Source organism: Glandiceps talaboti, chromosome 9 (assembly GCF_964340395.1).
Source record: "Glandiceps talaboti chromosome 9, keGlaTala1.1, whole genome shotgun sequence".
Lineage (NCBI taxonomy): Eukaryota > Metazoa > Hemichordata > Enteropneusta > Spengelidae > Glandiceps > Glandiceps talaboti.
Window position 1 is genome coordinate 6,166,373 of NC_135557.1, and position 12,977 is coordinate 6,179,349.

General features: G+C 34.2%; 1 protein-coding gene across 1 annotated transcript; it reads right to left on the minus strand.

Annotated features, from left to right (window-relative positions):
• Positions 1-1,560: 1,560 nt before the first annotated feature.
• Positions 1,561-11,666, minus strand: LOC144440405 (uncharacterized). The gene is made up of 7 exons (XM_078129775.1): positions 11,567-11,666; positions 7,771-7,946; positions 6,514-6,570; positions 4,186-4,296; positions 3,540-3,650; positions 2,781-2,900; positions 1,561-2,144 (listed from the first exon to the last, which is right to left on the minus strand). The coding sequence occupies exons 2-7, from the start codon at positions 7,939-7,941 to the stop codon at positions 2,124-2,126; spliced, it is 591 nt and encodes a 196-aa protein (XP_077985901.1). The 5' UTR covers positions 7,942-7,946; positions 11,567-11,666; the 3' UTR covers positions 1,561-2,123.
• Positions 11,667-12,977: the final 1,311 nt, after the last annotated feature.

Sequence of the window (12,977 nt, forward strand, 5' to 3'; positions counted from 1 at the left end):
GCATGGCTGACATTGATTTCGTTTGTGATGCCACGTACACAGTGAATGCATGAGAGTACACACTGCTTGCACATTGCGTCCAGAGGACCATGTGTCACTGAGTAAAATATGTACTTTTATGTCTCATAAACATATTCAAAAAAATCAAATTGTGTCCTTAATATGAAACAGGATTGTGCACTTATGTCATGAAATGTTTAGACTTCAGCATACAAGTAAGACGAATTCCGATATATTGCTTTCTGCAAATTTATATTAGTCGAATCTAAGAACATGTTTTGAGCTAACTATATGCTGGGGTAATGGAACGAAAAATAGTAAATATATCTAGCGTCAAATGCCAACAACGGAACTTGTCTAGTATTTCGTTAGTCTCGTCGAATTTTTCTTGCCAAACGACATTTAAAGGTGGGTATACACGTAGGGTGTTACTCACCTGCCGTCATTTGCATGTCAAGTAGGCCAGAATCAGCAAGCTAATATCGAGTTTAAGTATCAGACACCGTTAGTACTTGAGAAAGTCGACGTATTTCAATACTTTACCTGAACAAAAGAAAATTGTAACAACGAAGTCTTTTCACGTCTGACACTACATTGTGTGTAGGTCCGGTTGCACGATTACGAACAAAACATCATTGTTATTTGTTATGGGGAAACTTGTAGTAAGCAATACATGTATTGAATACTAAGAAGGCAAACAAAGCAATCCATGTCGAATACCGATTTACAGAAGATTGACTTATGCAAATTAAACATTAAGCTTACAAATACCTTGCACACTTTTAATTTATGCAAGAAGTGAATTTGGCAGAAATGATCTATGGTACAATTACTTGTCTAGATAAAATATGGAATTACTGTCGTCTGCATGAATCAATGTGTGGTTTCTTTAGGAAAGAAATTTATATAAATTCTGTAACATACTTTAAGAGTTTGCTGAGAAAAAACGATTGATGACAGTATATGTAAGTATTAATTAAGTATTTTTTAATAAAGCTCCTAATTATGTATTTATTTAATTATTTAATTAATTAATTGATTGATTGATTGATTGATTGACTGATTGATTGATTAATTGATTGATTGATAAACAAATAAATAAATAAATAAATAAATAAATTAATTAATTGGGTGGTAATCAGTGAACACAAATCATATCTCAAGACACAGATTTAGAGGGGAACACCAGATCGAATACAGTATTTTAATAAATTTTGGGTTCTGAAGAGTAATCATTAGATTTCGAATCAAATATAAATTTAAACGCTATTTTACGTTCATTAATTGTTCTCATAGTGGCCAAATATTGTCTCATATTACTTTGAACTTATTCACATATGTATTAGATGAACACTGAATAATCTCCACTCCTGTATGCATATTAGAGTCAGATAAGTCATGAATCGCCATACAAACAAACAGTAAAAAGTGGAGAACTATACTAAAGACATTGTATTAAGACAAAACATTAGCCGGTAATAGCTTTATTATCTCCACTTTATTGGCAAATATAAATATATATACATTTCTTTACACCACTGGGTTGAATATTGATGTATAGATTGTAAGTCCAGATTTCTCTTACACTTGGTTAACACAAACACAGAGTCTATATGTAGAAACTGTTATTGCACTTGAATGTGCAACGCTTTGGGTAGTAGGTATATTGTGAGAATACCAATTAATATTCATTTTAAAGTGGAGTTGCAATTAAACTATCATGTGTTATCAAGAACAGTTTTACCCTAGATAAAAATCCATTACCATTATTGGTATTGATAAAAGAGATATTTGTTTTCGCTGTTCGTGGAGTAAAAGGTAAATATAAAAATCTCTTTGCAACACATATAGGTTATTGGTATCGTGTACATACACTAGGAGGGTGACTAATCAAAAACAGCCACAGCCAAAACAACTTGGTACCCGTTAAATTGCTCAAGGTTCGAATCACGTCCACATAGAGATTTTGGAAGAATCGACCGCTAAAAAGACGCTCTTTTAAAGAAAGGCGTGCCGTGTAAAGATCCAAATAGTACTGCCTATCCATGACACTTTTCGTATTACAACATAGAAACTATTCTTGACGGAGAATACATCACTCTGATACCGAATTGCGATGATCTTCAATATTCAACAGGATCAACCTAAGCATACAAATACATATAATTCGTTTAAAAATTCGCAACATATGAGACTCAAACAGTCATGTATAATCAAATATTATATGAACAAGTTTTATAGGGAACTTCCGAATATACTACCAAAGCAGAGTGACTATAGAGTTTCAATTAGGAGAAGTGATGTGTTTGCTTCCAGTATAAACTATTTTGACAAAGATTACAAGAAATAAGATACAAACACTGATAGCACGTAAATATATAAAAGGCAAATGTTGTCTCACTGTGAAAATATATCTACGTTACTGTCATATAAAACCAAAGGCGATTCAAACACAAAACGTTTGATTGATGTCCACGGTAAGTTAAATACATTTTATTTTGTTTACATTCACGCTATCATTCGTTGTATCTTGTTTCTGTAATTAGTAACAAAATTCTGATTGTAACATGTGAAAAAATTAAACTCTGTAGTCTGTCTGGTTTGGTAGTAAAGCTTGCAAAGCCTTGTACACCTCTAAGTAAACATTCTTGAATATGTGTAGTGAACATGACAGTAGAAAGTGGCCATAAACATATCATACAAGATCGAATCGATGATGCTGTTATATGTTCAATTACAGTCGTGAATGCGTGAGGGTGTTAAAACAAATGAAAACTTACTGCTTGTTGCCTAATTGTTCTTTTTTTCAAACGCATTGATATGTAGGCGAATATCATTACACCAGTGTTAGCCAGGACCGCAATTGTTGTCATGACTACCATGCTAATGGCGAATGCTAGCTATTTAATAAACAAAAACAAACAAAGAAAATATCTTAATATGTGAGCAGCAAACTTTAAGTAGTACAGGTACAAATTAATTAGTTTTTATTAATTAGTTTCTCAGTGTACAGAAAAACGTGATTACTATCGAGTAATGATGAGTCGAACTAATTTGCCTCATTACCATCTTTTTTTTCTTGTAATTTGAGCAATATATCCAACAGTTCATATTTTAAATTAAAGTCACTGTATATCACATACATCACTACACTGCCATTATATGACTAATTATTGCCTTTTACACAAATATTTCAAATATTGAATATATTTTTTACGATTCTTGAAGTTTAGTCATCTGTAGTGAAGCTACATCTCAGATATTTTGAAAATTGACAACCATGATTAAAGTAAAACATTTAATTGACTGAATGAAAGAAACTACAAATAATATATAAACAAAGGGACCCTGACCCGGGGTTTTATCGTGGAAATTGTCCTCGAAAAGAAGGACGAGGATTATATTATTGGCATTATGCCTGCCAGGAAAATGATTGCATGAAGTAAACCTTTGCGAACCGTTATTTTTTTAAGATCACAGCACTGCTACTTATAAATATAAAGTTAAAGGCAAACTATATAAAAGCTAGATGACAATACCTGTAGCTGAGAATCTGTAGTCCTTTCTGAAAGGGATATACAGCTTATCACCAATAGAACTGTAGCGATGAGTGGTGGTAAAATAATGGTAAAGATTATCACTATCATACACTGTAAAGAAAACAAAGAATACACTGACGTCAAAAATAACGAATTATGTCGTACTACTGTTAGCCATAACCACAATTGTTTTCATGACTACAATGGTATGAAATGTTGCAATACTAGTTGTTGAAAAACAATATTTCAGTTTTCAAAGAAGCGTCATGCAAGTACATAATAATCAGTTGTATTTAGCTTATTTAGGGAAAACATTGACTGCGATGATGTTTACGCCGACAATATTTTATTTTTTTGCTCCAGCTATTGTATAAATAAACGCAAAAAAATGTAATTAGGTACTAAGCTTAACAGTGGAAATCCACAGATGGGTAGTTCCAGACAAAAAGGATTACACAAGTACTTCTTCAGTTGACAGAATATTTAATCTTTTGCTACAGCTATTGTATAAAGAAAGGTATCAATTGACATCCAGGCGAACAATGTACAATAACAGTGGAAATTCAGACAAAAGAAGGACTGCACAAAGTAATTCCTCAGTTCACAGTACTGATACTATACTCATGTATACGCTACGTAACAATACCTTCCGCTCAGACTCTGTGCCCCTTCCTGAAAGAGTTATACAAATCATCACCAATAAAACTGCAATGACGATGTTTGGAAAACATGGGTATGCGAGTACAATTGTGATACACTGAAAGAATCAAAAGAAGACAATAAAGTCACTTTGTGGGTGTCAGCAAGTGTGATGTAAATCAAAATTCTTCATGTACGAAAACAAGCAATATTACACTTTATCTCTAGTCTAATTACAGAGTCTAATTAAACATAAAATATGCCAATTAAAAGAGTAGTCGAAATATTAATAATAAATAATGATAATAATATTACACGGTTGTGGTATTTTGACATTACTGCCCAAATTTGCAATGATGCCTGTATGCTTTGATAAACTTTCGAATTTGTATCTTCGTATTGATATCCATTCTAAGTTAAGTACTTTTAGAGATAAAAGTTAGGTGTTTTTAGATGTCCTTCCAAAGGGGGGTAACTATAATGGGTCCCGTCCGTCAGTGCTAACTTTGGGAGGGGGACCCCTCCACACTTCCAACTTGATGATTTGGTTTCTCCCTCAAATCCAGATTGAAATGTAAAGTCTAATGGCTAAGTATCTCTAAGTATAGGTTACAAACCAATTTGTATTACTGTTGTGTGTGGACCATGAAGTCGATTGTCACTGTTATTTCAATGTACTGTACCATACAATTGCACATCACCAGAAAACTGGACCGGGTAATGTCAGAGGGGGAGGTTTTTACATGATAATTGCATATATAAATATATGTGTAATCTTTAGGAGAGGGGCTATGAAAATTATTGAGCTCATTAAGGAGGGGCGCATTTTTAATCCCAGAGGTGAGGGGGTTGCGAAATATTTTGACTATTTTCTCTTAAACCACCCGCCGTAAGTTCTCTGTGTTCCGTTAACATTAAATTTTACCTCCCGTAACTATAGGTGATGTTATACTCTGTCTGTCTGTCTGTCTTTCTGTCTGTCTGACTGTCTGTGGACACGATATCTCAAAAACTACAGTATCGATTCTAACAAAGCCTGCTAGACATCTTCCATATTCTAAACACAAAGCATTGATTAAACATCCAATACAGATTAAATAGTCATTTGCATAATTAAAAGTTGTTGTCATATATCTACCATAACAAAGTGCAAATATCTTATACAGTCAGTTGACACAGTAGTATTTTTTTAAGTTTTAATGAGTAACTTGCATACTTAATTATTTTCAGTAATAGAGTCATATCTAAAGAGTCCATATTTCAAATTCCGCAAAATTTGGTGCATATGCAACCATGGTAAGCAGGTATGTCCTATAAAATTTGTTGGCATAGTGTTTAGTTTTAATGAGTAATTTTCATAATTAATCTATATATTAAGAATGCAATTTGCAAATTCACTATAATTTGGCACAGACATCAATCATAACAAGGAACATATATCCTACAAAGCCTATTGGCGTATTTTTAAAAAAATATTTAATGAATAATGTGCATAATTAATTAATTTCAGTTATTAGGCTATATCTTAATAAGAATTCATTCCAACAATGTGTGTAAGAGCAAAAAAAAACATGCTTTGCCCTTACGGGAAGCATTCAGTTTAAATATTGTATGTTTCATTGTTTATAATTCTTGTTCATTGGCAACTTTGTTGATGTGTTTTGCTTGACTGGAATATATGGCTCGAGAGATGCATATATGTGTGTGAACATATATGTGATGTGGCCTTGGCTTACATCAACATAAATGCTGATTTATTGTTAGTAAAATGTCCCTCATTGTCTATAAAAATAATTCCATATTATTGATTGCAAACATTTTAAACATTTCATGTATTATGTGATAAAATCTGTCTGGCTCCGATATGGTTTTTGCAGACCTTGGTATTATGGTTTACGGGCTCTTCTAAAGTGTGGCCCTTTCGCCATACAACCTCGGTCCACAACATATACGTGGGTCATAAAATGTATTATTATAAACATCATTGTTATGACCAGTAACATTGTCAATCATTGAACAAATATTTCAACCCCGACAACATTTCGCGTTATCCTTTGCAATTAGATAATATGCAATGAACTGTTACATTTACTTGAAGTTGAGTTAAATTGAGAATATATACTCTGATTGAACTTCTACTAATCATGTGAATGCTGACGCGTACACATGTGTGTACTCAATGGCTGGTAAAGATTAATCGGGTAGTGAAAGGAGTGGTAAAGTTCATCGACCCCTCCTTCGATGACAGCCCCCCCCCCCTCCCTCCCCCAAGTTAAAATCACGGCAAGGTGTTATAATATCCTTACGTGTAAGTGTCAATTAAGTAATAACTTACTGCTCCGCCATATTGAAGTTTAACGTCAGAAACGGAAATAAGTCCCATACAGATACACTGAGGAATGGAAATAATTGATTATTATAACAAGATAAATCGATATTGTGAATTTCAAAGCAATGACCGGATCTTGTGACAGTCATGTATGGTAAACCCTCCAATTTAACTTCACAAACATGATTAATAACATGCAAAGAAAGACACTGGCATGATTCGTTAGGCTCGTAAGTAACAATTTCAATTTTCAATTTCTTGTCCCACATTTTCAATGGCACGTGTAAAATGGCAAATTACTAACTGAAGTCAAAAGTAATACCTATTCATAAAAAGAATTTCCTATTGTGGTTATACAGTTCATCAGATTGACTATTTAGCCTGGTTTAAAGACATATAAATACATTCATGCAATAATGTGATGATAAACGACATTATATTTGAATGCACGTATTGTATCTCAACAATGTGTCTCTTTTACATATAAGCTTGTACAAATTGTTCGGCTTTTACCACATTTCAAGTCATGGCTCTTGGAAAATGTGGATACGGGTAAATAGACAATCAAAACACACCCATTCACTCACCAACCCCACCCACCACCTATAACCAACTCAACCAATACACAAACATTCAAACAAACAAACAAACATACATACAAACAAACAAACAAACAAACAAACAAACAAATAAATAAACAAGCAAGTAATCAAACAAACAAACAAACAAACAAATAAATAAATAAATAAATAAATAAATAAATAAATAAATAAATAATAAATAAATAAATAAATAAATAAATAAATAAATAAATAAATAAATAAATAAATACAAATACAAATACAAATACAAATACAAATATTTTAACCACGACTGTCCCTCAGTCAACCAAGCTGTATAATTGGAGACCTGGTTGGATATAGATTGCAGAGTGAATAATTTAATCCTATGCGCTTATAGAGGTTGTAATGGATTGTATGCTTCCAGGGAGTTGATAAAGTATAAAAGGGCCGTTGTGCCGCTATAGATCATTGAAATGGGTAATAATTGTAAAGCGCTTTGAGCATAGAGTGGGAAAGTGCGATATAAAAACCAACATTTTATTATCATTTAATTATTATTATAAACTTGCTTCCTGTTATGTTATTGCAGAACTACAATTATTCAAACCTGTCAAACCTTTGTTCTAACATGCATCGATTTACTGAGCTTATCGATCCACCTCGGTGATGACGTGGTGCATGGCATCAAAAATGTACTTACAAATACACCGCCAGATATCGTTATGCCTCCTACAGCAACACTTTCGTTGTACAATATTGATTTCATTGGATACATCCCCACAATCAAAATCAGGCATCCAGTTATCATGTTGATTGTCCCAATCAAATTTAAAGAAATCTTTTCATCAAACGTCGGTGGCTGATAAGACATATTTGCTAAAGAAGACGATAAAATCTAAAGTTATTATTAGTTCAGAAATCGCATTTGTATTTCAATGCTAGGAGAAACCAATGACGCCAATATAGTTGCTCGTCACTTTCGGTAGTTTTTTTTATGTCCTTTAGTTTTTTAAGTAGCATACACAACTGGTTTATCAAACTTTACTTCTTTGATGATCTTACTTCTTTTACTTCATTGATAATCTTAAGTGTATGGGATCCATTTATCACACAAGCAAACATAGACAAACTAGAACGTATACAAAGACAAGCAGTACGATTTATTACAAATAACTATGTATCAGGCAGTATCAACAAAATGTTCAAATAAAATGACATCCGTCCACTACAGGAAAGAAGATAATTTTGTCTCACGTTCTTATTTAAAGTTGCTCGGGAACTAATACTAACCATACATCATGACACGTATCTCATACCACATAGACCAAAGCAGACAATCAGACCCAGGGACTTTGCTGACTACCAACATAGCAACCCTGTGGAAAGGTATATTACAAACAACTCTAGCTGCTTTCAAATAGCGCACTCAAATACATTAATTTACGGGAACTCGCTTTTTTTCCAAGAACAATCACATACTTGAACAAACTAGACACTAATTTGGTCACATCTGGATCGGTGGATGCCTTCAAAACATCCATGCAGGGAGACTTGTCCTCCCCTCACGTATGTATTTACCAGTATTTGTTCCTGCAACATATCAATTCTTAGTCTGATTCTGATACTTCGGTAAAATTCATCAATATCTAATATTAATTGCATTATAACTCAACACGGATTGTTAATTGTTTATGAGAGTGACAGTAATAATACTCTTTATAATCCAAAATAACATGTGAAATGCATGTTGACGTCCACAGTATTACCTTAAAATAGAAGCATAAACACCACAGAGCTATATAGTATAAATACAGTCAGCTAATCACATAACACTAAAATGAAAAACAACAGCAGTGAGCACCTTTACCTAGTGTAAGATTAATTAAGCACCTAAATTACAAGCGGCACAAAGGTATTTATGTATTCAAATCAGATCGAAAAAATTCTCCACGTGTAAATCTTTTAAAATAATATTGAATAAAGCAGTACAAGAGATTAAATTGTAACCTTAAAGAGATATTGCGTTTGTTGTATACACTTTTCCTGTTAGTAATAAAAAGACTGCTGTGTGTACATTTATGTATGTATTTATTATCTCAGTTATGTATGCATTTCAGTCCCATTGATGACTGAACACCATCGATGTTATCATTCACAATTTCTAATGCCAGGGGTCAGGTTAGACTATCAGTGAACTATTTCTTAACTCCCCATTTACCACACTCTCTTTTTTTTGGTACCATTATTTTGTAATCATTTATTAATTTGAGTAAATAAAACCACTTATAATTTTCATGTATATATTCAAATGACATCGAGCTGCTACGGTCCTGTTGCCAGACCTTGTTTTAACGAGCTCCCAGTGAAGTGGATGGATACTATCAGATTCAATATCTGTAGTTCTCTTTGCAAGTGCTTCTGTGTACAGATCATGAAATTTCGGTAAATATTTAGATGACTCTGTTTATGTGGCAATCATTGGCAGCTGTCGCACTTCCTTACCAACAAGAAATATAATTACAGACGATGGACTATATCGTAGACGTATAACATATAAATGATTTTATCATTTACTCCAAAAGTATTAAACTTGCGAAGAAGGTACATCATTTACCGTCATTTAAGAATCTCCATTTCAATATGCTCACTCACAGCGGCCATTATTAGTTAATGAGACACATAGGCACCTATAACTATCCATTCTTTTTAACTTGTCTCCCTGTTCTCTAATGGAAGCATAGTCTTAGTCTAAAATCGATATGCATTTATTTTGTTTTATCCATATTAAACATCAAGTTGTCAGATTATCAATACATTACCTGTAAGTAGTATCTTTATCTGATGTAAACGTAATAATGCCAACTAGGGCTTTGTCATCACAAAATGTACAATATTTGCCACGAATTGGTGCACAGTCCGAGGTGATGATGGTGTAAATAAAGGGGTGATGACCGATCCCCGAGGAGCACCTGTGTTTCTAATACGCGTGGCTGATTGTGTTGCATCTTTCAACGAGGAAATCAGCTACCCAGATTTAATCATTTTGGGGTTTACAGACGTGATATTCAGCTTTCTTACTTGCAGTTGTAATGAGCATTTGCATAAATAATGATTTTTAGTAATTGGGCTATATCTGCATACTTCGAGGGCTATATATTTGGAACATAGATTCGTGATACCAGGGCACATGTGTCTTATGAGATAACAAATTGAATGACCAATTCCATAGTTATAGCTGACCACTAGGTGGCGGTATACTCATCAGAATGACAAATTCCATAGTTACAGATGACCACTAGGTGATAGTATGATCATCCTATTGTACAATGAGCTAGTTCGATGCCCCCGATTTTCCTTGTGAAATCATGTGTTGATGTTTCAATAAAGGAAACAGAGTCTCAGTCGATATTATGATTGTAGCTGCGTGAGTGTTCAGCTAAAGACGATGTTACAGTCCCACCCAAGCATAATATAATGCCTGAACGTCGCTGTGGTGTGATATCTCAAGTGTATATTGATGAATCGAGAAGACAATTAAATAATAGGATCGAAGAACACCGCAAATCTGGGAAGGACAGTGCTGTAGCATCGGCTTTAGCTGAACACTCACGCAGCTACAATCATAACATCGACTGGAACTGCTGTATTGATACATCAGTGCGTGATTTTCCGAGGGAAATAGGAGGGGGGGGGGGGGGCATCGCACTACCTAATTCTACAAACAGATGATCATACTACCACCTGGTGGTCAGCTATAACTATGGAATTCTGACGAGGTTCGTCGACCAAGACAGACTGAAAGCTCGATGCTAAAACTTTGAACTGCTTGTGCGTTAGGACCTTTGTAAATCAGTATAATACATGTTGATAGGGCTAACTGAAAACAGTTCATATGAATGGTGTATTGAAGTTGTTAGCATTGTGTAGATATGTAGACACAATACGAACGGTATGTCATAAAACGTACACAATGAGTGACCTCAACTGACTGAGAATACCCGATCCTAACAACGGTGCTTCAAGAAGGTCTAACTGCCACTTTGTAAAACTTGCAATGTTAATATGTCAGGGTTCTCTTTGTTGTTAAGGTCAGGGATTCATTGTCAACTTCTCGCAATATAGTATACTCCTGTCGGTTAGGATATATAGAGGAATCAAATAGGAACTTTCTTGACCAAGCTTTTCTATAGCGCTGTCAGACAAAGGTGAAGACAAAAATACCTAAAATATCTACTTAATCTGAACTGGACTTGGGCAATACTGTCATGAAACCGTAATGGCTGACCTTCAACATACAAACAAGATACTATCTTCTGAAAATTATTATTATTAATGGAATAGAATAACGTATACGTATTTAAACTAATGCCGATTGTATGAAGTAAATATACCTGTGTCAAATGTCAACAACGTCACTTGTCTAGTCTCGTCTATTTTTTTTCTTGCCAGACGACAACAGTTCAAAGTTCGTATTAAACACATAAGTTGTTACTCACCTGACGATATTTGAATGTCGAAAAAGTCAGAATCATCAACTAAATCACACTGAGAGTACTTATCAGACAAGGTTGTATCACAAAAGAAAGTACACGTATATTGCACTACTTTTATTTGTACCGGCGGAATTATTTCACACGATGTCATTGTGAGTAGTTCCGGCTGAACGATTATGAACAAAACAGCATTGCTATTTGCGTGGAAAAGTGATAAACAATTCATGTATTGAATACTACGACGACAAACAAAGTAGTCCATGTCAGGGCCGTAGCCAGACCAAATTGCCGGTGGCGCGGGGGGGGGGGAGAAAGAGAACACAGCCAAATAATCCTTTTCTTTGCACAACTCCCAAAACTTTTATGACGCTCTTTTATGTCGGAACCCAAGGTGAACTCAGTGGATTCTCCTTGTCATTATCATTATAATAGAAATTGAATTTTGATGTTGAAGGTACAGCTCTGGTTACAAATTTAGGGCCATTCTTTCCATGATAGTAAATTGTCGCTTCAAAATGAATTTTTGGAATAACGCTAGTGTCAGTGTGCAATGAGATAATTATATCAAACAACATTTTAGCCAAAGACAACGTCGACCACAATTATTGAAAGAAATATCTTCAAATAGTGGATCTTAAACTGCGTACCTAGTTTAATAGTTTTTCAGGGCCACCAAATATTCCAAAAAGAGATCTGCCGTTTTATCAGCATCAAATGTTTTAATATAAGGAACAAGGTGTAAATGAGATCGAGCGCATCTTCGGAGTCACTGCATGTAGCATAGCAGGCAACCTCACATTGTTACAATTTTTAACTGGACACATTTAATTCAAAGTTAAGCCAGCGTACAATAGCGATATAAGATACATATTAGCCATGACTCAGTGTACAGTCACTTAGGGAACTATCCATTGAAATCGCGCATGCTAGGAATCGTCACGTAAATAACGATTTTAATAACATTGCTATGTATTCAAAAAGTTGCTTTTTTCTCACCCCCCCCCCCAAACATTTCGTTTCACCAGTGGATTGAATACTAATATTTACACAATATAAGCCAACAATTTTTTTTACACAATGACACAGAGTGCGTTTATACAAATTTTTGTCACACTTGAATGGACAATACTTAGAGTAGCAGGTATATTGGGAGAATACTAATTATTCAATTTAAAGTGGGACTTAAATGGCCTATACTGTCATCAATTTATTAAGAATATTTTTAAAGCACATAGGTAGAACATTAGTTCAAGTCTTTTCTACGTGTCCTTAATAAAATATATACAATTGGGTATTTTAGCATTCGACATTTCCTTATCCTCTGGGGTGTCTGCGCAGACGCGAAATGGAGCCTGGGGAATAGTTAACTTGCACCATGTGAGTATAGTTTACATTAAGACACAATTCATTCACA

Excerpts from the sequence above, each read along its gene's own strand:
- LOC144440405 (XM_078129775.1), bottom strand. The coding sequence starts at position 7,941 with ATGTCTTATCAGCCACCGACGTTTGATGAAAAGATTTCTTTAAATTTG. Across the intron at positions 6,571-7,770 it reads CGATATCTGGCGGTGTATTT|TGTATCTGTATGGGACTTAT; the intron begins GTAAGTACATTT and ends TCCATTCCTCAG. Across the intron at positions 4,297-6,513 it reads AACTTCAATATGGCGGAGCA|TGTATCACAATTGTACTCGC; the intron begins GTAAGTTATTAC and ends TGATTCTTTCAG.